Source organism: Bos indicus x Bos taurus, chromosome 9 (assembly GCF_003369695.1).
Source record: "Bos indicus x Bos taurus breed Angus x Brahman F1 hybrid chromosome 9, Bos_hybrid_MaternalHap_v2.0, whole genome shotgun sequence".
NCBI lineage: Eukaryota > Metazoa > Chordata > Mammalia > Artiodactyla > Bovidae > Bos > Bos indicus x Bos taurus.
The window spans coordinates 92,367,809-92,393,519 of NC_040084.1; the positions used below are offsets into that span (position 1 = coordinate 92,367,809).

At 41.5% G+C, this 25,711-nt stretch overlaps 1 protein-coding gene across 1 annotated transcript in view; it reads right to left on the minus strand.

Annotated features, from left to right (window-relative positions):
- The window catches only part of NOX3 (NADPH oxidase 3), a 66,041-nt gene that overhangs the window by 36,446 nt on the left and 3,884 nt on the right, over positions 1-25,711 (minus strand). Inside the window, exons 5-9 of the mRNA XM_027552181.1 lie at positions 18,397-18,542; positions 15,730-15,911; positions 10,310-10,433; positions 4,780-4,872; positions 2,186-2,439 (exon numbers count right to left, since the gene is read on the minus strand). Coding sequence (XP_027407982.1) covers positions 2,186-2,439; positions 4,780-4,872; positions 10,310-10,433; positions 15,730-15,911; positions 18,397-18,542 — 799 coding nt within the window. The remainder of the gene's footprint in view (positions 1-2,185; positions 2,440-4,779; positions 4,873-10,309; positions 10,434-15,729; positions 15,912-18,396; positions 18,543-25,711) is intronic.

Sequence of the window (25,711 nt, forward strand, 5' to 3'; positions counted from 1 at the left end):
AGAAAAACAGAAACTGTCCACAACTAAAACGTCTTATGGTTATTTTTATACTTCATTGTATTTGGGATTTATTTGACACTGATGATAAAAGATAACAATTAAACCCAAAGAAGAATTGTGTCATAATTCGTAGAAATGCACAATAAATACATTTCTACATAAAACTGAGAATCTAAGCTGGAGCAGCGGGAGGAAATATTAGATCCCATCTCCCTGCTGATACAGTGATCCCTCCTTTCACATTCCTGATTGCTGATTACTTTCCCACGTGAAATTGCAGAGCCCCATGTTCCATCAAGGGGCTGGTCTAGTTTTTCCTCCTGTCTCACTGGGATCTGCCTTCTGACAACTCACGGGCTTTTACCTTCCTGAGAAACACAAACCAGGTCTTTCCCCGTCCCTGCGTCTCGAGCCTTTAACCAGCCGAATCTAGCCCTCACGACACTCTGATGGTTCTTTTTGTGGACCAAAACACCTCCGTTTCTCTCAACGTTGAACTGGCTGCCTTTGCACAAATTCTTGTTTATCAAGTTCACTCAGGTACTTCCTGTCTGATGTAGATCCAGTTTCTGATAACATCTTAGAAACAAGTTCCCTCTCCAGCAGTCACATCACACTGTCCCTATTGCTTCTCATCAGCATCGCCCATCAGCCTTCGGTCTTGTCTCTGAACCCAAGACCTTTTTTATCTACATTGCCCTCCCTTTCTCATCAGCACGTTCATTGTCATCTCTGTGGTAGATGACCTTTCTTATTTTGCTAATAGTGAGGGTAGCTAACTGTTTTTTTTTTTTTTTTTTTACTATGCATTATGCAAAGAGCATCATACTGACTATCATATTTAATCCTCAACAGAACCTATGTTCTATTATTATCATTTTCATCTTACAGAGGAGGAAACTGAGGCAGGTGTTACATACATCCTCCAAGATCACATGCAAAATTAGGCTTTGAACCCAGGTTGTCAAATGCCGAGGCCCTTGGCTTTGGGTTGTAGATATAAGTTGCTGAGAACTCTAGTACCAATGTCGAGAAATTCCTCCATTTTACCTCAGAAGGCAAAGTCTTTTATTCGTTTATTTATTTTTATTGAAGTATAGGTGATTAATATTGTTTCAGGTGTACAGCAAAGCAATTCTGTGATCCATACATATGTTAGTGTTAGTGACTCAGTCACGTCCAGCTCTGCGACCTCATGGACTGCAGCCCACCAGGCTCCTCTGTCCATGGCATTCTCCAGGCAAGAATACTGGAGTGGGTTGCCATTTCCTCCTCCAGGGGATCTTGCCGACCTAAGGATTGAACCCTGGTCTCCCTCAAGTGGGCAGATTCTTCACCATCTGAGCCATATATCTATTGTTTTCCTGATTCTTTTCCATTACAGGTTATTGCAAGGTACTGATTAGAGTTCCCTGTGCTACACAGCAGACCCTTGTAATCTTTTTTATATATAGTAGTGTATATCTGTTAATGTGAAAATTTTAAAAAAGAGGTCTTGTTCTCTCTTTTTCCTGAGTTTAGAGGAAGAGTTTTCTTCCTCTTCACGAGGCTGTGCTTCTCCTCTTGGACTCCTTAGTCACTGCTTGTCTCAGAGATTCCTGGGGTTGTATTACATTCTTTCTGTGCCCAAAGCAGTGAAAAATTATGATTTTCTCAAATTTCTTCACAATGTATATCCCAACATTTTTTGTCTGTGTCCCTGTTTTACTGGAGCCCTAAACATAGGCTTTGAGTTCTTATTGGGTAATCCTGTAGCAAGAGGGGGAATCAATTTTAAGCCATTGATTACTAAGAGGAACCAAGGCGTGGTGACTATACTAAACTCTGTTGCATACTGAGGCTTTTCTAAATAGGGTGTTGTTTTGGACTGACTTGTCCAACCACAAACTATGACAGCAAAAAGTGCACAGTGCTGCGTTAGGCATCACAAGTGGCTTGTAATTCGCCAAAGTGATGTTTTAGACCCGGGAAAGCAAAACGTTTCCTGTTCCTGGATCATGACCTGCCTTTATTGATCATTTGATTTTTAAAGAAATGTACTTGTTCGTACTCAAATTTTAAAAATGGTTTCAAATTTACCATCTAGAATTAAGATACTGCAGAAGCTCTCAGCATGTTGATGCACTAAAGGACCTTGCTTTTTATAATATGGTAACTTATACATAAAAAAGAAATGGGCTCCCACCTTGGCAGGCTCCAGGGCTCCTTCAGGGGCTGTCCTTCTACTCCAAAGGCCTTACATAGAGCTTCTGTCCAGTCTCCAGCTGCCCGGATGTGCACACTGAAGAAGTCCTCCTGGGGAGCGGAGGTGAGGGTGAAGGGGTGCCACTCCAGCGTGGATATGGATGGGCACTGGATCAACACATACTGCCCTGGTGCCATTTTAAAGTCACGCTTTTTCATGCAAAGTTCTAGCACTCCAGATGGATGGCTTACCACCTAAATCACAGCAAGAGAGTCATTGGTTCTTTCACTTAGGTTAAATAATAAGACAATGGCCTTCATCCCATCAAAGCTTTTTCAATTTTTATATCAACTCTTTTGAGGTGTAATTGACATAGACCATTAATTATGAGTTTCCAAGGATCATTGCCACAACTTTCATGTCTGAGTTGGCAACTTCAGCCAGAAAGACATTAATCTTCTTCAGGGGCTAGGCCAGAAATTTGTGCGGCTGCATCAGGGGCAAAGTAATGTCTAGCACATGATTTTTTGTCTCAGTGACCATGTTTTCGGTAGCACAGTTAATTTCAGGCTGGTTAATTTCAAGAGAATATAAGCTAGCATTTCATCCATAGCACATAATTAGCCTTAAAGTTATTGAAATAGCCACAGAATTAACTTCATGTTGTTTTAAGATGTAGGTCTAGTTTGTTACCATTTTCAATGATGTGTATCTTTTCTTTATCCTTTGTGAACTAACCCTGGTATTTCTTCATTCTAAGTATGAAACAATCTTCAAACTCTGAAATGTTTTGTTGGTTTGGTTTGGTGTTATTCAAACCTTGTCCAGTCTCCTACTTAGGCTCTGTGTTTTAGATGTAAGAAAGCATGATGCAAAATCTATTGCTTTGTAAAGTGCTCTATAACTTGCTACTTATCAGAGACAAAGAATTAATTTTCCTCCTTAGACATATCTCTTTTTTCCAGGCTCCCATGTCTTCTTTTTTGACAGGAGTTATATGGGACCAAAATCTAGTGTCTGGATCCTGTGACAGTACTTTTCCATTCAGAAGAGAATTTCACAGCATTTTAATCATTAGTTTCTCCTCTCCCTACTGATCTCGTTCTGATTCAGCTGTTAAATGGTCTCCCTAGTAACAGCTTGAGTAGATTTCCAGAAGTTTTACGGTCTGGCTTTTGATACAGCTTGATATTCTTTGGTGCTTAACTTAAAAACAGCAACACAGAAGCAGCTTAAAACAGAAATATGAAGGAATTTCTGTGCATTTGCTTTCGTGAAGACAGTTAAAGAGATAGAGTATTCTGTTAATATTGTATTAGCAAAGCTGCATGGGTTTGGTTAGCAGAGAATTTCTTCTAAGACATTAAAACATCCGAGGGGAGATTTTGGGGTAAATTTTCAGTCTCCCAGGCATGTGTTCATTTTTTATTCATTCATTCATTTAGTCAACAAATGCTTTTTGAATGTATATTCTATTCCAGACTTATTCTAGGACTGGGGATATAGTATATAATATGAAGCCAAAAAAAGTCCTCACTCTCAAGTAGCATATATCTTAGCTGGGGTAGAGAAGATTTTATTTTATTGCAAATAATAACATATATAAGAAATGTATTTGGAGATGACACATGCTATGAAGAAAGTAAAACAACACAATATGTTGCAGAATGACACGGGAGTTCTACTCTTATTAATCAAAAGCAGAGTTATTATTACACTACTATTATTGCCAGGGCTTTCCTGGTGGCTCAGATAGTAAAGAACCTGCCTGCAATGTAAGAGACACAGGTTCCATCCCTGGGTTGCTAAGGAAATGGAGAAGGAAATGGCAGTCCACTCCAGTATTCTTACCTGGAGAATTCTGTGGACAGAGGAGTCTGGCGGGCTATAGTCCATGGTGTCTCAGAGTCAGACATGACCGAGTGACTAACAATTTCACACTTTCGCTTTTACTGCTTGGGCATGTATTTTTGACCTATCTGCTGAGACCTTCCTCCAGCTCAAGGTAAAAATTGGGGAGCAAGGATGAGATATGTCAAGATTGGAAAACACTACCTTCTTGCCTTCACTCACTAGGGCAAGTCCCCTTCCTCTCCATTTTGAACTCCCCCCCAGTGCCCCTTCTCCATCTAAACCCAAGGGCAACTGTTCCCCCATCTTCTGCTCAGCAGTTCCAAATGTGAGTGTGTGTACTTGAAAATACATATACATTATTTTTGTGTTTGCAATGTCCATGTTTTTATGTGGTGGAGGAAGCGATTATACTCTAAGACACTGTGATCCATGTAAAGCATACTCAGCCCTCCTGCCTTTTCCCCTAGAGGACACCAAAATAAAGGGAAATACAGATGATTCCAGGGCTGTAGTATAACCTTTATCAGAATTCTGTGTACCAGTCGGGAGCCCTGATCCCTGTCTTCAGTAAAATTAGTCTCACTAAAAGATGCACAGGATACAAGCAATTATTAGAACAGAAGATGAGCCTCTAAATTACACACGGTTCTGCAATAAAAATGGCAAATTAAAAACTTGGGCCAATAAAAAATTTTCATCTACACTCAGGTTTTTATTCAGACATAAACCTACATGCATACCTTGGTAATGATAACTTCTTGCTGAAATCGCCAGAACCTAATTATTCTTTCACATGCATACAAGACCATGGGGCCTAAAACCCATTTCCAAGCCTGCAGAGAGCGGCAAAGAGAGAAGAAAAGGAAATGAAAATGGAATCCAAATATTTTCAATTTGAACCAATCAATATATAACGCGACGGGGTTTAGACATTTTCCTTTAACTTTGGGCCAGTTACCAACAACAAAGATGTCTCCTTGTATTAAATACTATAACATTCAATTATGCCTTGAAGTCTACAAGCTTATTTAAGAGATTAAACTCTTCTGTATTGGTTTTTATGCTTACTTGATCAATGATGCCTTTATGTAATTAGAAATAATTGAATTTGCAAAGAAATAGAAAGTAGATTGATGTTTATGTTATATATGATAGGGTCATAAATGCTCCCAAACTCAACCAAAGTCAAAGGCTTACAAACTACATTACTGAGTCAATACAGGACATGAGAAATTCAACAAAAAACATTTCAAATAGTAATTTTGGGGGCCAAGAATGCATCATAACTTTGCGGGTCTGCCTAAAACAACTCACACTCTCACACCACGCATGCACCCATGTACTCACACACACATATACACACTTTCACACACATGGGCATAGTCTGTGTCATCTGAAATAAAGCAAAGTTAGTTTCACAGTATTGTAAATCTAGATTAACAGAATCAGAACAAAAGCCTCAATACTTGTCTGGAGAATTGTGACAGGGAACATTTCCATTCTGTGTTAGCCTTTGCTGAGTATAATCTGCTGTATTAAGGTTCCACGGGGCTACCCTTGTACCAGGGGTTGGGTTACAACCTAAGGTGTCTGCTTCCTTAAAAGAGAAGGAATGGGAACTTAAAAATTTTGAAGATTTAATCTTCAAATTTAATCAAACAACCTTCTGAGGCATATGATATTCTCTTTATTTTGCAGAAGAGGGGACTGCGGCTCAACAAGATGACACAAATTGTCCAGGTCACAAAGGTGATAAACAAGGTTCACAGTGAAGATGTGAACCCAGATGGCCTTGACTACCCAGCCTTTGCTCTTCCCAAGTAATCGTGCTTCTTTCTGTTCAATGAAGAACAGACACTTGATTCACACTAGAGACTCATTAATTCATTGAATTTTAGGATGATCAAGGTTCTTGGAAATCTAGCCTAGTTCTTTTAAAGAAGAAAAAGCAACATTCCAAGAATGGGTATAAATTGTCAGGGACACGGGGTGAGGTCGCAGAGAGCCAGGAGTAGAACCCAAGCCTTCTCCTCATTTCCCTCAGTTCTCTCCCTGGAATTCTAAATCCACTGGACCTTACTCTTAGAATCCTATCTTAATAGCAATAAGGGCGTCCCTTTCTCCTGAACACGGATATTCACTAAACCTTCACCGACCGACTCCTCATCTTCCTTGTTCATTACTCCCCTGCTCATTAGCCTTCTCTGTCTTGTCTGTCTGTTGGCAGGTCACAAGCCCTTCAGCATTATTTTTGCTTTTGTTGTCTTTCTTGTTTCTTCGAAGCTCTTTTGTTTATTTCTAGGTCTGTTTGCATGGCACCTCTTCTCACCTACATCAACCTTCTGTGCTTTTTCCCTGGGAGCCTCTTGTTTGCCTGATAAAGGCTCCATTTATGGAGGCAACACAAAGCAATTTGACCCACTTATTCTTTTCTGCCTCAGTGGGATTCAGCAACGTGTTCAGAACAGCCCAGAGAATAAAACCTTTTGTCCACCTATGCTGTGGGTGAGGCAGGCATGATGATCAGAGTAAGGGAAAAAGGCCGGAAGGGATAGACACGAAGGATGGGGTTGGACCAAAGCAGTGAGTCCGTAGGTCTCTTATGCTTGAATGAACCAGAAAGTATTTTGAGAATAAGCTTGGATATTTACAGAAAAGAGAGCAAGGATGCAATTCTTTCTGTATGAGCTTAGAGAGAGATTTGCAAAAAACACTCCCATGGTCTCTATGTATTTTTACAAATAATCTTCCACACCCATTTTAGAAAGTTTGAGACATCACACACTTCATTTTGTTGGTGTCAAGTCAATCATGGTCTCTGCTTTTTCCATGTTGATAAAATGGAATGGATTATTTTTCTTTGTACGGTTAGTCAGGAAGGTGAATGTAAGCTATTAATCCTCACCTCTACCTCTGTCTAGTATATAAATTGCTCCAGGAGGAGAAAGCCTAGTTTAGTTATACTGTGATATTCTTGGAGCCCTTGGAAATTAGAGATGGAGGAGAAGATGGCCAGAGATGAATATTCAAAGATATATTTCCCAACAGGGGTGACCAGGATAGGCAAGAGCGAGTGAAAACAAGAAACAGCCAGAGCAGGAGGGACGTGTGATGGGGTGAGTCTTGGAATGGGTCTCAGAAGACCTGGATTCTGGTCTTGGGATTACCCTCCCTTATCCTATGCCTTTAGGAAAATCTTGGGCTCTTTTATGCTCAACTTTTCTGCCTTATAAAATGGGAGCGTCAAAGGAAGTTATTATTTGGGTTCCCTCCAAGCTCTTAAATGTTTCAATTTTGCTCACAGAGGTGAGTACAATGTTGGGGGCATATACTTGTGGATAGCAGCAGAGAGCTGGCAAAATGAGGAGTGGGAAAAGGCCAGATATTCAAAATGAATGCTGAAGAGCATAGAGGTGAAAGTTCACAGCCAGAGAGTGAGAAGCTCTGGCTCCTTGATGTGATTTTGCTTGGAATGCCCTCTGTGACCATAGGTAAGAAATGAAAACTCCTTGGATCTCAATTTTTCCATCTAATAAATAAAGGGCCAGGGCTATTTAGTATCTAAGTTTCTTTAATGTTAAGAGACTCTGTGGTTTTTAGCTTTATATTTTCTTCTCTAAAAAATACTGAAAAAGTCACGGTACAGTGAGTATTTTATGGTAGAAATAAAACCATGTTGATTTAAAAGCTGCAGTACTAAAACCTGTTTCCTCCACTTTCACTCCTGGTTTTTCATTCCTACCAGAAAATAAGAACATGCTGGCTTTGATTTGATTTTATGTGTGTGTTTATGAATGGTCTCTTTTTCGAGACAATAGGATTTCCAGGGGGTGGGAACCACATCCTTGAATCTTGCATCTAGCGCAGTGCCAAGTATATAACAGCCACTTGGCAAGAGTTTGCTGAATTTACTCTACCTGAGTTAGAGCTTTTCCCTATACTGTTGACATCATGCTTTAGTAATTAAAAAGTGCCAGACATTATCATTATTATTTGTTAAAGCTGCAGTTAAATGAAATAGGCTAAGGAAGACCAGGTATCTTTTGAGATGGATGGCGTGAGGAATTCTAGAGTATGGAGTCTTGCAGCATGTGTCTGTGAGTTTGGGAAGAAAGAGAGAAAAGTAGGGGAAAAGGGGATTGTGAAATAATAATATAATTGGTTCCTTTGAGCAGTTCAGTTCGTAGAGGTGATGCATGCAGCACCATCGGCTTTGGGAGGAGAGGGAGAGTAGGTGCACCCCTAAAGGTGAACTGATAAATATTCTCTTGAGAAAAGCACCATGAAAATGCACTGAGTCAAGAGAGGCAGAGAGGACGCGATGGAGGCCTGAGAAGACAGGGAAGGGGTGGCGCGGTGAGGCGCAGGAACCCTTCCTTGTCCTTGGGATGCCTTTTGGATTCGGTGTCTCTCAGACAACAGAAAGAATATTGTGCAGCTCAGCCAAGCGGTAATTGCACAGCCCACACACGCTTCGAATCAGGATCCATTAAAAATAATGGGCAAGAGTGACAACACGAGTTTGGGTGTGCAAGGAGGTAAAGCAGGGGAGAGTGAACAGAGAGGTGGGTACGTGCCCCCTTCTCATGATAATTAATGTCAGCAAACGCTGCTGGGAGCAGGCTCTAGTCTGTATTCATGAGGTGTGGGAGAGGATTGATTTTTTTATGGAGACACTGTAGCTGAACATTTGAGAGAGGCATTCATGTTCCTCATTAATATGCAGGCTGGGTAGTGGCTCCCGATAGTTGAGTTTAAGACAGAGACAATCTATACTGGCCATTAAAAGAACCACAGTCTAATGGGCACATCTATTCCACTTCTCTTGGTTTTAAACATTCCTCCTAGCAGTTTTCATCCTTAAAATCCAGTGCTTAATTAAATGAGTTGAAGATTTTTGAAAAAGTCAATCATTATATTCTTCATATGCTGATGACTTAATTTCCTGAATCCTCACCATTTATATACTATTATCCCATTTTTAAATATCTTTTGGCTTCCCAGGTGGCTCAGGGGTAAAGAATCTGCCTGCTAATTCAGGAGATTCAAGGGATGCAGGTTCAATCCTTGGGAGGCGGGGAAGATCCCCTGGAGAAGGGAATAACAACCCACTCCAGTGTTCTTGCCTGGGAAATCCCATAGACAGAGGAGCCTGGTGGCTATAGCCCATAGAGTCGCAAAAGAGTCAGACATGACTGAGCACAACCATGCACTTTTTTGTCCCTTGTTTCCTCCTTGTTTTAATCTGCTGGCTTCATTCACTTTCTTTTACACATTACCCAGCTGTCCCAAGGTTTGCATTGTTCTGAGACACATGATAAGACCGAAGAAAATTGTTATTTCTATTTATCTATGCCATCAATTGGGAGAAGGAAATGGCAACCCACTCCAGTATTCTTCCCTAGAGAATCCCGTGGACAGAGGAACCTGATGGGCTGCTGTCCATGGGGTCGCAGAGTGGGACACGACTCAAGCGACTTAGCATGCATGAATGCATTGGGGAAGGAAATGGTGACCCACTCCAGTATTCTTGCCTGGAGAATCTCAGGGACAGAGGAGCCTGGTGGGCTGCCATCTATGGGGTCACAGAGTTGGACACGACTGAAGTGACTTAGCAGCAGCAGCAGCAGCATGTCATCAACTGTCATCCTGACAGCATACCCAGGAAATCTTACTTTTGAGATTTTGGACACTATTATCTACTCTAATTAAGTCTATTTTGGTCTAATATTGTCATTATTTCAGGAATAGAAGCTTAATTAGAACAGGAAGTAAATGTATGTACTTTCAATTTCTTTCTGTCTCGTAAGTTGTGGAAAGAAAGAAGGCAAGCTTGCAAAGGTGGCCTGATTCTCACTTGGGCACTGCCTGACATTCATTGAGAAGGGATGCTCTTAGTCCTCAGGATGGAGTGGGCAGTCGCCCAGGGCATCAGGGAGCCGACTGTGCGGAGAGCAGAGGGTGGCTAGCCCACCGCTTTCTGACTCCTCCAGAGACAGGGCTGTGCGTGCGGGGCTCTGAATCCCATGCTCTCAGACATCCATATTTAAATGTAAGTGGAAGAACACGTTTCAAAAAGAACAGAGTGCTTTTGGCAGGGGATCTCTTTTGAAATTATCCATAACTCGAGTCCTCCATTAGCACTCTTAATAAAGAGTTGGCTTTGTCTCGTGGTGACACGGGGCTGTTCTTTTTTTCAAGCATGTAAAAGCTCTAGCTATTTTAACTGTGGCGACAGCTATTTTTAAAAGCTCCTGGGCTCGTTCTTACCGAAGGTTCCTTGCCAGAAAATTGAGGCACGGGGCACCGGACCTGCCACTCCTCCGGGTGGTCTCTGCAGAGGGTGATGTTGTGCAGCAGGAGACTCTCAGGGGTTTGGCCTCGAACAATCCGGCTTGTTATTAAAAAAAATAATAATAAAGCCCTCAGATTCGAAAGTGATTTTGTGCCTTGTGATTGCCACGGATACATAGACTATGACGGACTCTACAATAACACTTTCACTGTCTTGCAATCTGGGCTGGGGTGCATTTCCCTGAGCTTCTTTAAAAATAGGAATTTAAGAAGCTTCAAGCAACTTTGAAGAGCCCAGAAAAGAAGTGCCCCTCGGTGGTATCCTGTGTTAAATTGAAAGTGTCTACATTAGAGAATTCATAATGAAGGAAATTGTTTGAACACATCCTTTTGTAGACTGTTGAATCTAATTAGGTTACATCTTGTCCTGATTGCTGATTCGGGCTAATTGGCTAACTGTACTATTTGGGTCTTTTGTGAATTTATTGAACTTCTTCCCTTCCTGGTTTGTTTCTGAGCACCTTCAAGTTGTCAAGTGAAGAAGTCAAAAGAAGTGCCTTGAATAATGGTATGTGTTCCCCCAGTGACCCAGAGCAGGCTTAGTATTTGACGGGGTCCAGAAAGGTCGATGTAAAATGTGCCTTTTAAGATGATATTGTTGAATTGGAGACTGAAAGAAGAAGTTGGCCTTCGTGAATGGAGCACTGGATCAAGAGTCCTGTGATCCTCCTATATTAGATTTCCTACACATGCGGTATCAACTGACCCCGGACAATTTGCTTCGGGGCAAATTCCTTCCTTTATCTACTGGTGCACGGGCTGTGACGCGTGGGGTACTGAGGTCATACAACCTAGGCGTTGCTCACTTCCTAGGTGTTTTGAGTAAAATACATGGGTTTATTTTTTGAGGAACATGGTCCTTGCAGAGAAAGCTTAGCATCACATGAAGCTTTAGTGTGTGCTTCGCATCACACTAGGCTGCTCAGGTCCTGGGTAGCCTGTGGAGTAACACAGCCGCTTTTGCCTGGGAGGAGGGTGCAGCAACGCCCTTGGAAGTGGCCTGGAGAACTGCCGTCCTGGCCTCTGTCCTAGTCTGTTCTATGGAAGTCATCCAAACTTGGTAACATCCCTTTGAGTTAGATGAGCAAAACTATCTGTGAATCTCCCATGAGCAAACGATGCCCAGACATAGGAAGAGTGAATAAAATAGACGCCAGATGAAAAGAATCTGTAAATTTTAACACCTTCCTTCTCAGGCCTCAGACAATTCTTCTTGTATCCCAAGGGACCTCAGAACATTTCTCAAATGCAGTAAGCATCTTTTTAAAAAATTTTAAACTTTTTATGTCTTCATCCATGCCATCCCATAATAAGAAGATTAGTGGGCTTTAACACATTGCAATAATCCTACTTTACTTGGCATTTTTGTATAGAATTTGCAAATTACTTTTTGCTGTAAACAGTAGCTGTAGAATACTTCAAGCTGAGAAGATTAAATGAGGCCCTTATCCCAAAATAAGCCTTTCAACTAAGTTAAAATGACTAAAAAAAAAAAATTTCATCTTGTGAAATGTTATTTGGATATTAAAAAATATCTCCAGTGAAACACTGCCCATTGAAATCCTCTTGTGCTCCTACAATGCACCATGGAGTGAATGCGGAGGAGGAAGGATCAGGGCGATGCATGCATAATTTTTGTGAAGAGGTCTTCTAGACGCACGTGAATTATGAAGAGCTCTCAAGTGAACTCCAGGGGTTAACACTCTGGCATCGGCAGAAGAGCTCAGAGAGAAAGGAAGGCCTGACAGCCTTTGGGGTGGAAGGCTTGGGGACTACATACCACACACCCCATCCCCCAAATACAGTCAGGGTGAAGGATGACACATTCAGGAGAGTCAAGTGCAGCTATTTTAAAGTTAAAAGAGGCTAGAAAGCCCTTAGCCAAGCAGCAGCATCAACGTGAACATTGACAACTAGGTTTCCAAAGACTAGCCGAGGGATGGCTAGTTGATTTAGGGTTAAATATGCTGCCGGGGGCAATTTTCCCTTCTGTGTTTGTGTGTTGGACAAGCTAATGGATGATGGGGAAGCTCTTAACCAGGCAGAGCCAGTGGAAGGCACACAGCCCCCTTGCAAGAAGGGGAGGCTAAGATTGGGGGTACATCTAGGATGGGGTGGGAGGTTGGAGGAGGCGGCTGACTTGCTGGGAGGTGCAAACTGAGAAGAACTGCCAGAGGGCCCCACATGGGACCCAGAGTCACCACGAGGTGGGTGACCTTTTCGGCCGGCCATCCGGTCTCCATCGCCGTGTGCTTGCCCTTCCAGACCTGGGCAGAAACAGAGCCCACCTCTGAGACCAGCCCCCTGCACTCAACAGCTACTAGGGCAGGAGAATGGGTGCAGGACAGAGTATCCAGCGAGCGTGGGTAGCAGAAGAGGAGCTTCTGGCAAGCCATGCAGGGCTTTGCAGTATCACCAATCACATTCTCACAAGTGTCGAGGAATGTTTTATTCATGTAAGTAGAGACTGATCTCCAGGGCTTGTTACCACTAAAGGGTGGGTTGTCTGAAAGCCAGTGTCTTGCATCTGACTCTGTCATTTACTTGTCCTTGGATTTTGAGTGAATCACTTAACCCTCTGAGCATCTATTTCCTCCTTATGAAATGGGAATACTGGCGCCGTCTTCATTGGACAGGACTGTTGTTGGGGTCAAACTGATTATCTGCTTATATGAATGTGCTTTAAAATTTTAACGTGGGAAAAAAACATCAATTTATGAAATAATTAATATGGGACAAACTAGTTTGTTGTTGTTGTTCAGTCATGTTTGACTCTTTGTGACCTTGTGGACTGCAGCACTCCACGCTTTCCTATCCATCACCATCTCCCAGAGTTGCTCAAATGCATGTCCATTGAGTCAGTGACACCATCCAACCATCTTATCCTCTGCCGTCCCCTTCTCCTCCCAATCTTTCCCAGCATCAGGGTCTTCACCAATGCATTGTTTTTTTTCACACAAGGTGGCCAAAGTATTGGAGCTTCAGTTTCAGCATCAGTCCTTCCAATGAATATTCAGGACTGATTTCTTTTAGGATTGATTGATTTGATCTCCTTGCTGTCCAAGGGACTCTCAAGAGTCTTCTCCAACACCACAGTTCAAAAGCATTAATTCTTTGATGCTTAGCCTTCTTTATGGTCCAACTATCACATCCACACATGACTACTGTAAAAACAATAGCCTTGATTATTTGGACCTTTGTTGGCAAAGTAATGTCTTTGCTTTTTAATATGCTGTCTAGGTTGGTCATAGCTTTTCTTCCAAGGAGCAAGCTTTAATTTCATGGTTGCAGTCACCATCTGCAGTGATTTTGGAGCCCAAGAAAACAAAGTCTGACACTGTTTCCCCATCTATTTGCCATGATGTGATGGGACCAGATACCAGGATCTTAGTTTTTTTAGTGTTGAGTTTTAAGCCAGCCTTTTTACTCTCCTCTTTCACTTTCATCAAGAGGCTCTTTAGTTCTTCACTTTCTGCCATAAGGATGGTGTCATCTGCATATCTGAGGTTATTGATATTTCTCCCGACAATCTTGATTCCAGCTTGTGCTTCATCGCACAAGCATGATGTACTCTGCATATAAGTTAAATAAGCAGGGTGACAATATATAGCCTTGATGTACTCCTTCCCCAATTTGGAACCGGTCTGTTGTTCCATGTCCAGTTCTAACTGTTGCTTCTTGACCTGCATACAGATTTCTCAGGAAGCAGGTAAGGCAGTCTGGTATTCCCATTTCTTTCAGAATTTTCCACAGTTTATTATGATCCACAGTCAAAGGCTTTAGCATTCTCAATGAAGTAGAAGTTGATGTTTTTCTGAAATTCTCTTTTGACTTTTCTGTGATCCGGCGAATGTTGCTAATTTGATCTCTGGTTCCTCTACTTTTTCTAAATCCAGCTTGAACATTTGAAAGCTCTTGGTTCATGTACTGTTGAAGCCTAGCCTGGAGGATTTTGAGCATTACTTTACTAGTGTGTGAAATGAGTGCAATTGTGCAGTAGTTTGAACATTTTTTGGCATTGCCCTTCTTTGGAATTGGAATGAAAACTGACCTTTTCCAGTCCTGTTGCCACTGCTGAGTTTTCCAAATTTGCTGACATATTGAATGCAACACTTTCACAGCATCATCTTTTAGTATTTAAAACAGCTCAAATGGAATTCCATCACCTCCACTAGCTTTGTTCGTGGTGATGCTTCCTAAGGCCCTCTTGACTTTGCACTCCAGGATGTCTGGCTCTAGGTGAGTGCTCAACCATCATGATTATCCAGGTCATTAAGATATTTTTTTTGTATAGTTCTATGTATTCTTGCCACCTCTTCTTAATTTCTGCTGCTTCTGATAGGTCCATACCATTTCTGTCCTTTATTGTGCCATCTTTGCATGAAATGCCCCCTTGGTATCTTTAATTTTCTTGAAGAGATCTCTAGTATTTCCCATTCTATTGTTTTCCTCTATTTCTTTGCACTGATCACTGAGGAGGGTTTTCTTATCTCTCCTTGCTATTCTTTGGAACTCTGCATTCAGATTATATCTTATCTTTCCTTTTCTCCTTTGCCTTTCACTCTCTTCTTTTCTCAGCTATTTGTACAGCTACTCAGACAACCATTTTGCCTTTTTGCATTTATTTTTCTTGGGGATGGTTTTCATCACTGCCTCCTGCACAATTCTGGTAACATGTAAAGACTTAAAAACATTATCTTTGAAGGTCCTATATTTCAGATGATGCTACTCTAGCTTCCTGATGAAAGAATTAAGAATATCAGGTGGGTGTTGAATGCCAGAACAGCATTTTATGGGATGTTTGAGCAAAAAGGAATCCTAGATGCCAGATGGGGAAACTGAGGTTCAAAAAATTGAAATGGCTTGCAAGTGGTCACTCTGGTGACTAGTGGCACAGCCTAGATCAGGTTGGTCATCTCACACTCTGTCCCTCCACCACACGGGGTTTCCTAATGGATTATTTTAGTCCAGCAAAAGTAAAATCTGAGTATCAAAAATATATATCCCAAGGATTCCCATATAAATTGGATTGTGGAAATAGATTCTAAATAAAATATAGATCTATTGTTATCCAGCTTTCATTAAAATTCCCATATACCTGTCAAAATTTCCCAACAGAATTGGTTAGAAAAAATGAAGTCCTTAACCATCTATATTGCTTTTTTTTCCAGCATAACTAAAAAATTCACTATGTTTGGCATAGTGAATTTGCTTTTTCATACGTTCTCTGCGTCCATCTGTCCTGCATGTCATGCTCCTCCATCCAAAAGACTTTCTAGACTATTCTGAGATTCACAGAGATAAAATCTTACTCACTGAGTGTCAAAGGGACTCACCCCGCTCCGTGGATAGCCAGACCGATAAAGAAGATGATGAAAACATGGTGCGTATACCAGAACAATTCATAGGACACCTGCCGGATGAACTCGGTGGAAGAGGTCATGATCAAGATCAAAGCCAGAGAGATCAATAGGCCAGTAATGCCTGCGATTGTAGTTAGCAACTCAGTGATTGTGTTCTAAAAGAAACAAACACCATCACATTAATGACTCAGTTCTGTTTTTCCATTTTAGGATCAACATTTGAGAATCCAAACAGGGAGCAATACACAATGTACTAGTCAGAAGCACATTAACCTTGGGAAGGGTCCCCATACACTTCTAACAAGGCACTTCTTATCCTTTCCTCTGCCACCGGAGGGTGGAATTCACTATGCTCAAATTTTGTCCAATGTCATTTTGTTAACTATTTTTTTCCCCATCTGTATAAATCAGCCAGCATGCCAAAGTTGATGATGTTGAATTGTAATTAGGACAATATATGAAAATGCATTTTAGGATACAATACTGCAAAAAAAAACCCGAGTTTCAAGTTTTTAATTTTTAAAATAAAAATGAGACTCACCATGCTTAATTGCATCTTAACATTAATAAACACTTTTCTGGAGAGGTCCCTCAGGGGCATCCCTAATAAAGCAGCTGCACACTCTGTTCCCCTGGCAGTTATTCCTTGCTCTCGATTTTTAATTGGAAGGACCATGACTTGCATTTCTTTCATGCCACCTCATGAGGCTTGGAATACGGCTTTGTAAATCCTAGGTGATCAATAAAGATACAGCTATTCTTATTAGATAGACCCTGCCACAAGGCCAGAATTCTGACCTGTTAGTGTAGAGGATGGTTAAATAGCTTTTCAGAATATGAATCATACAACATTTTGTTTTATTGGGAGTTTGCCATATTCTGGTCAAGTCATTAGTATTCACACACTGTGTTTCTATCTTTGAGACAACTATGAGCTCCATAAATGCACACTGTATTTTTTGTCAGTAAAATCTCATTGATTTGGGCCGCTTTGAGATCTTGAGGTAATTTAAACAGGGACTTCTCTGTTGTTTACTTTTTCCTTTGTAGAGCAAACAGTGGAAATAAAACTGAAAGGGTTATGTCTAAAACATTTAAAAGACCTTTTTTTTTTTTTTTTTTCCCACTGTACTCAGGCATTTTAGAAATCCATTGATATCACATGGTGTGCTAATTTCAAATCATTCTTCTTTGCTTATTAAAGCAAATCCCCACTTCCCTCTTCTTGTGACATATTTATAGACTGGTTTGAGTTGCAAGGGATCATCTAAAACAATTCCTCTGTGTCTCATTAGAAATGCTCTATAATGTACATGTTGTGTTATGGGTACCCATCTTTCTCTAAATATCCTAGATTAGAAGGTTTCTTGACCTTAATTAGTACTTACATAGTATATTGCCTTTAAAATTTTGAAATAGCCATATGGGGAGTAGCTTAATCATGTTTAATTTGCTTCAAATTACTTTAAAAGTATTTGTAATAAATACAAGTTATTGTATAGTCTCTTCAAAATCTTGAGATTTATTCTTGGTTATGTATCACAACAGATTTCCCAGAGTCTTAATGGGGGACAGAGTTAACCCCAGTAGGTGCCCAGATAAATCCTGCAGCTCCAGTAAGTACACCAAAGGCCTTCCATTCCCATAGGCTTAGGGCCTCTGTAGCTTCTAATTGTTGTCAGCTAAGAAAATGTAGCTCTACTAGATCAATGGCCTGATTTTCAAAATCACTGTAGGATAATTAGAAGACATGACATGGAAGAATTTCCCCAGAAAGAGACTTTGAATATTGCTTCTTCAAGTAAGGCTAATGGGCAAAAGGGTCACTTAAAGAGATGGCCCAGACAGTACTGGAGGAATTTCCATTTTGGAGAGTATTGTCTTAGGCTCTTCTTGGACAATACAGATTTTTGATCTTGGTCAACATGCAGCATACATTTTCCAATATGATAGGCAGTACATGGCAAAAGTTTAGATCAACCAGGAAAACAGGCAGGAGGTGAATTAAAGGAAAGAAATGTCTTTTTAGGAGGATTTCTGAGGCTACACATTGGGTTTTCTTTTTGTTTCTTATATGTACACACAACTAATTAGCATTAATGATGTCACTGGCCATGCAGGTCTCATTATGGAATTTGCTGCTCTGTCCAGCATCAGATTTGGCAAACTAGCTAGTCATTTGTGTGCCAAAAATGACACAGGAAAAGCAATCCAGAAAACAATTTGCAAACTGAAAATAAAGACATCCAATTCATCATCCCTGAATTTAGATGGCACTTCACATTCTTTATGATTCTAATATTGGCAAAAAATATCTAATCATGAGCTACTTTAAAAACTTAAAGTAAGGTTTAATAGGTTATTTCATTCCTTGTTTAGGTGTATTTATTTATTTATTTTTGCTATAAACTAATTAAGTGGCATCAAATTTTCTTGCTCATAACCTCTTAGCAATGATGATGGCAGAAGAAAAAGAACTTCTTTTAAAAGGTGAAATTGATGTTACCATTTGGCAGAAACTGGCTCTCTAGCTTTTAAAAAATTTTTATCAAAAGCTTTTGAAATACAGGATTCCTTATAAAGGGATCATAAAAGGAAGGATTTAGGGGATGAGAAAGGAGGTAATATGCAAGAACTCACTGTGTGGAAGGTCCGGATGGGGTTGAGGTAGGTCTCGTTCGGGGTGTCACCAAGTTTGGAAAGTGCAGCCACGAGTCCCTCTGCCTCTGGCGACTGGCTCCAGTAGTAGTGCTCCAGGTTAAACAAATGCGCCACGACGTGGATGGCTGCGGGCAGGGGACGCCGCGGAACAGGCACCATGTTAATTCCTTCCTTTGCGCTTACTTCCCTGGTGGCTCAGACAGCAAAGTGTCTGGCTGCAGTGCAGGAGACCGGGATTCAATCCCTGGGTTGGAAAGGTCCCCTGGAGAAGGAAATGGTAACCCACTCTAGCACTCTTGCCTGGAAAATTCCATGGATGGAGGAGCCTGGTGGACTACAGTCCATGGGGTTGCAAAGAGTCAGACACGACTGAGTGGCTTCACCCACTCATGGGTAGGGGACGACACGGAACACGAACCATGTTAATTTCTTCCTTTGAGGTTACTCAAAAACTCAATGTCTATCTGGTCAAGTTTCTCTGTTCTGGTTTTTGTAACCTCCAAGCAAGATTAATCTGTGCATCTTTCCTAGTGTCTTGAATGAAGTGAACTGAATACTTTTGAAGATACTGTATGATTCAGCACATTCATGTTTTTTAAAAATTTGGCTGTGCAACCCATCACCATATTCATTTTAACTATATTAAGACATAAAGTAAATTTCAATTCACCATAATTTAATTATAAATATATAATCATTCTGGAAATAGAATAGGTATTATGATATACAAGCTAGTTATATATATATTCCACCCAATACATATATATAAGAAGATAGACATACACACACATCTCTTATTTCCCAAGAAATCAGAAAGTATTTTTCTAGAATACTGTATGTCAAACACACATATATATGCATATAACATATGATATAGATACCAGAAGAGACAGTGGTGTTTTTGTTCTCTTTCAGACATTACATGTTTTATTCTTACTTTATACATTTTAGTGTATATATATGTATATATACACATACACATATATGTACACATACACACATATACTTACATGTGTTATTCCCAGTGGACCAAAATAAATATTTATGAAACTAAACCTCTCAGTATATTCTTAAGAAGAAACTTTAGTTTTCTAATTCTGGGAATTGGTGATGTCTAAATTCCAAGTGAAGAGAATAAGCTCAGATCACAGAATCCTCTGGCCTAAGGAGTCTATGCCCACTGCTACTTTCTTGTCTTCTGAAATCTGTGGGCATGCCAGCAGCCACAACATTCAGACGAGAATATCCTGAGGCTCTTCCTGCCAATGGGAGCCCTGCTGGGTGGCCAGTTGATACTCGCCATTGAGATCACATTCAAGTGTGAAATGAGAACTCATTACCAAGAAGATAGGTAATTTCCAAGTTGACATCCCACCCCCCCACCCCCGCATCCACAGTGAAAAGTCACAGAGGCTGCTACTATTCTAAGTCTCTACAGTTGTGGGTGAGTTCTGGGGTCACCGTGGTTGTACACTGTGAGTTGAGGTTTGGTTGTTATTTAGTAGCTCAGTCATGTCCGACTCTTTGTGACCCCATGGACTGTAGCCCACCAGGCTCCTCTCTCCATGGAATTTCCCGGGCAAGAATACTGGAGTGGGTGAGGGGAGTGAGGGAAAAGGAAACAGCAGGAGTTTCTGTGAAGTTGGTGGCCTTTGGTTCTAGTAGCAGATATATTTAGAAACGTCATCTCCTATTTGTCCTCTTCTCTCTGTCATCTGAGTTCCATTTAACAGAGCCATTCCCTTTTTTGCCCTGCAAAGCAGTCTTCCTGTTTTAAGACCCAATTCAAAAGTTGTTTTCTCAAGCATTCTTCAGTTCCACAGTCACGGATGGTGCCTTGATTACATTTCGCAGATATTATGGTTCTGATGATCTTTTACCTGCGTTGCTTGATGGATTTTGACCCCCCAAGACTTGATCATCTTGAAATCTCAACACCTGTCACTTGCTTAGCACCAGCCTATCTTTAGTAAGGGCTTCCCTGATGGCTCAGTGGTAAAGAATATGCCTGCCAATGGGGGAGACAGAGGAGACTCAGGTTCAGTCCGTGGGTGAGGAAGATCCCCTGGAGAAGGGCATGGCAACCCACTCCAGTATTCTTACCTGCAGAATCTCATGGACAGAGGAGCCTGGTGGGTTACAGTCCATGGAGTAACAAAGAGTCAGACACAACTGAAGCGACTGAGCATGAACGTCCTTAGTGATGATTGCAGAGTGAGATTACAGAAAGGGAGAAAGGTCCAGAGAGACAATCTATGTGCAGTTAGAGTAGCATTTTCTCTGCTAATATGTATTTTTGCACTTCTACAGGCTTTAAGTTGGAAATCAATTCAACTATACTTTTGGTTGAAGCTTTTACTTAGGAATGCAAAGCATGTGAGTGTTTCTGAGTCTATGATGTTGACTATCTCCTTAAGGATTCAGTGAGGTGAGCACCCAAGAGGTAGTGTCTTTCCTTAAATGTTCTATTTGTCAACATATGCGGCTGTGTCCCTGAAGGGGCTGCCTTGTTTGGTCTCAGCATCCATGGAGCTAGAAAAGCTTACCCGGCAGCAGTCTCTTGCAATATGTCGTATATAAAAAGGAAACTATTTTCTTAGTTCCACATAGACATTGTCTAGTATTTTTTAATAGCTGTTTTCTAACAATTATCTTAAAGTTTTGAAAAACAAGTAATCTTTTTCCTAGCTAACATATACTGAATACTTATTATACTCCAAATGCTGTTATTAATTCTTTAGGCATATGATCTCATGTAATCCTCATATACTAGTCTTATTTCCATTTTACAGATAAGTGTTTAATAAATTAAGAGTGGTCCATTGATGGAAAAGGTAGGATAAAACTGCCTATGCCAGAGCCTGATCTTTTGACCTTTAAGTTATATTGCTTCTTTTCTCTAATCAATAATGGCTATACTTTACTGAAGATGAATTTCTCCTAAGGGCTTAGCTAGACTCTTTGAATAGCTCACTTGGTGTCTTTAATCTAGAGTCAAAGAGCTCCTACGACTGATGACTGATCATTGTCTTTGGAGTCTTCTTTGTAGGTGGGTGTGAATCCTCTGTCTGCATTTTATCCCTCTCCCTCACACCTCTGCTCATGCCTCTCTTCCATTCTCCCTCTGTGGACTAAAGCACACCAGAGAGAGAGGAGTTATTCCCATTTTACAGAAATAGACACTGAGCTTCAAGCCCCAAATTAAGTAATGTATTTACCATTACATAACCTACATGTGATGGTCAGAAAAGGAACACTGGGTAAAATCTAGGTCGTTTATAGTCTACATCTATAGCTTCTTTCTCCCATGTAATGAGCTGTTGGTCACAATCTACTTTCTATTAGGTTGATTTCCACATGAACTTGCCACTGATAAACTAAATTTAAGTACATTTATTGAATGAGCAAAGATATTGAGCTCTTCATCTATTCCTATTGCCAGGTTTCCCATAACAAGTCTGAAGAAATTAATGAGGTAGAGTATGAAAACCCAAGATGCTTTTCACAAGGTAGCTCTTTAGGGAATGTATTGAAAGCTATTCTTTCCATTTTTTCTAAGTACTTTAAAATTCGCATCTTAAATGTTTCATTTCTCCAGCTATCTCCATGTCGTTTTATTTTCAGGTGGTACAGTGAGAATCCACCTGCCAATGCAGGAAATGCAAGAGACACCGGTTTGAACCTGGAGAAGGAAATGGCAACCCACTCCAGTATTCTTGCCTGGAATATACCATAGACAGAGTAGCCTGGGGGGCTACAGTGCATGTGATCATAAAGCATCAGACACGATTGATCACAGCACAGCCGCGGTGGGGCCTGTGCGCACCCTCAGCTCCTCAGTCACGCCTGACTCTTTGTGACCCCACGGACTGTAGCCCGCCAGGCTCCTCTGTCCATGGGATCTTCCAGGCTAGAATTCTGGAGCCAGTTGCAATTTCTCCAGGGGATCTTCCTGACCCAGGGATTGAACCTGCATCTCCTGCATCTTCTGCACTGGCAGGTGGATCCTTTACCACTGAGCTACCTGGGGATCCATTTTCTCCTAGATTGTACCCTGATTTTATTGTGATGTTGCCTTGGAACCAAAGGTATTCCAGCTACCAAATCCAGGGTTGCTGGGACTTGATAGATATCAGGGGAGAGATGGATTTTGTTCTTTTTCGGACATTATATTTTCTATTCTTCCATTTATACATTTTAGTTATTTTAATATGAATAGCTGTGCTATCTATGTTTACAGTGACAGTTGCTTCAAGTATATGATAAAATAGTGACACGCTTTTATTTTTTCTTTCTTAGTCATCAAAATCATGTTACTAGATTTGGTATGAGCATGTGGGAGAAAGAATACTGAAGAGGATATGTCTCAGTTACTTAACTTCTTTTAGTCCCTGTTTTCTCATCTGTAAAAGGGGTGGGTTGAACTAAACCATGATATCTAGGCTCCCTTCCAGCTGTCTGGCTCCTATGTCTCCATTTGAAGTTAATTGGGAACATTTGTCATCTGAAAGGGAGCTGCAGTCCAATACAAGAGCAAACATGAAACTTACCGTTTTAAAACATTTTAAAAATCAACACGGTCTTAAAGGAGCTTCTTCAGTCTTACAGCAAATCCAGTGTCACCAGCTACATGGGCTCTCTCCTCATGGTATTTCAGGGGACCTTCTACCAATCGCTTGGAAGGTCCCAAGGTACACATTTGCAGAACTAACTCGAGTTCCATGCTAAAAAATGCTATGGCTCAGTCTTTCCATTATTTTTTCTTACAAAAATATTTTTTACAGTTAAAAAAGAGCTGCAATCTTGGACACACTACAAATGCACATTTAATTGCTGTGTGAACTTTGGAGTTCAACTAAGGAGCTTTTATTGAAGAGTGAACAGAAAAAAAATTCATAAAGGCTACAATTAGAGCCAGTTGCCCTGAGAAAGTTCCTTTTTCTCCCTTCTTTCCTTCTTTTTCTTTTTCAGGAGATCAAAGGGAGCGTAATTGAGGGAGAATCTTGGAAGTGTGGTCAGTTCTATGCTATCTCTCTGCCTGCCTGTCAGTGATAACAGTCATTTTGAAGTTAGTCACCTCCTAATTAAGCAGCCTTTAGAAAGAAGGACCCAGGGACAAATTCTGGCTGTGTTTCTTGCAGCCAGAATTTGGCCCCAAACTTTCAAATTTGTGGTCTTATTTCTGCAAGAATATACATATTCTCTGGCACTCTGTGCATGCCAATCATTTGAAAATCACATTAAATTGTGTGAGGCAAGACAGGGGAGACGCCTACTTGGAACTCTCCATGCCTCAAGCAGAACTAGATCAGTAGCCATCCCTTTGGGATCAGGTCTGAAAGCATTTGGGCCTCTGGGATTGTTCTCTGTGGTGGCGCCTCCAAATCATTTTTTTCTCAGCGTCCCGATTCTGAGGTCACTTCTCTCAACCTGTCTCTATTGTGTCTCTTGAGGTTTACAAACTAATCAACGCATCAGGAGCTGCCTGTGGGTCATTATCCACCCCTAGAACCTAGCAGATGCCAACTGCAGGGACAGACAGAGCTGCCAGGGTCACTATTCACAGCCCCTTGGAAGGAAGCTTGGGCTTAAAGTACTACTATTCAATTGGAAGGGTCTTCAAGGTCTACTGTGGGCCAGAGTCCAGAAAGATCTGCATTAACAAGAACAGAGAGGCTGCAAAACTACGATTTTTATACCAGGGAGGTTATGGAGCTCTGAAAATGATTTATTAGTGGTTGAAGAAGGCTCCGGCAGCTCTTATCGTAGGCAAGCAAGCAGGAAGGCAGGAAGCCAAAAGAAGAGTTCCTGTCACTGCATTTTCGGTGATGCCCTTGATCATAGATACCATTGTTTGCCTCTTCCCTCCTCCTCCCCAGCCTGCTTTCACCAGGCTCTAATTACCTCCTTTAATGATTTGACCAATTAAAGCCTGCAGTTCAACTTATAGGGGAACGGATGAGAAATTAGAGGCTGGCACGCAAACTTCGACGAGGATGCACTTCTTCCAAGGTTACACACCTCTATTAAGCCAGTCGGCTATTTGAAAAGCAGCATAATGGGCGATGCTAATAAAGCAAGCACGGGGACATTTTCAGCAGCTCCCAAGTGAATACACCAGAAGGACAAAATGGGAAAAGCAAAGGTATATCTATGAAACCAGGGCTTAGCATTTTTCTCCTCCTAAAAGCACAGTTGCCAGCCGCGTTTCTTCGTCAATGTGAAATGTAATAATTGCTTTGTCAGGGTTTGGGAGAAGCAGAGCGCTCTCTCTCCACCCTCCTGCCTCTGCCTGGAATGGAAACAACTGCTGGGCTGCTGGTTGCCATGGCGGTGGGAGATGAGGAGCCTCTGCTCTCAAAAGCAGTCAGACCCTGCTGGCACAGCCCCGGGAGACGTTTGGGAGCCTGGCAAACAGTGGGGATTCAAGGAGAAGAGGGCCAGGGAGAAGACTTCATTCTCTCCAGGGATTTGTGAGGGAAAGCGGGAGAACAGGCATCCTGCTTTGTCTTGTCATAGCAGAATGTGAATTAATTATCGTGGATGACTGGCATCATTTTGAGTCTCTTTGCTGCCCGCACACTATCTTTTGTCCACCCCAAAACACTCCCGGTTCCTTGGCAACTCCTGAACGCTTACATCTAGCACCTTGTCCCAAGAAATCCCTCGATCTATCTCTTTTTTCCTGCTGGCCAACTTTCCTACTCATCCTCAGGTTTGACCAGATTTATTGAGGTTGTGTGCCGCAACCAGGAGAGGGAAGAGGCATAAGGCACAGTCTCACATTTTAAGGTGATCAGAATCTGAGAAATTGTACTGTGTGGTAGGAGGGGTGCCTGGGGCCCAGAGATAAGGAAGCCCAACAGCCCAGATCTGGCAGCTCAGGGAGAAGCTGGCTAAGCATGGAGCCCTGGATATGGTGACAATTTATCCAGTGAAGAAGGAGAGAGCAAGCATTTCAGACAGAGCCAATAGCAAGGGCAGATGCACAGCCTGCTCAGGGACCACCAGAAGCTAGAAAAAGGCAAGGGGGTGTGGTGAAGGATGAGCTGGTGTGCAGGGGGCGGGACTTGGTGGTGGGAGCCTGCCCACCAGGCTACGCTTGATCTGATTCTCTTTGCAGTGGCAGCAGTGAGGGACTTGAAGTCTGTAGGTTTCTAAGAGATCCACTCCTGACACCTAGTCTGCACATCTCATAAGAATGGATAGATTGTGTTATTGGTGTGTTTTTTTGTTTTTAATTCCACGGAGTAGAACATAAGGAACTTATCTGAGATCACACAACCCATCAGTA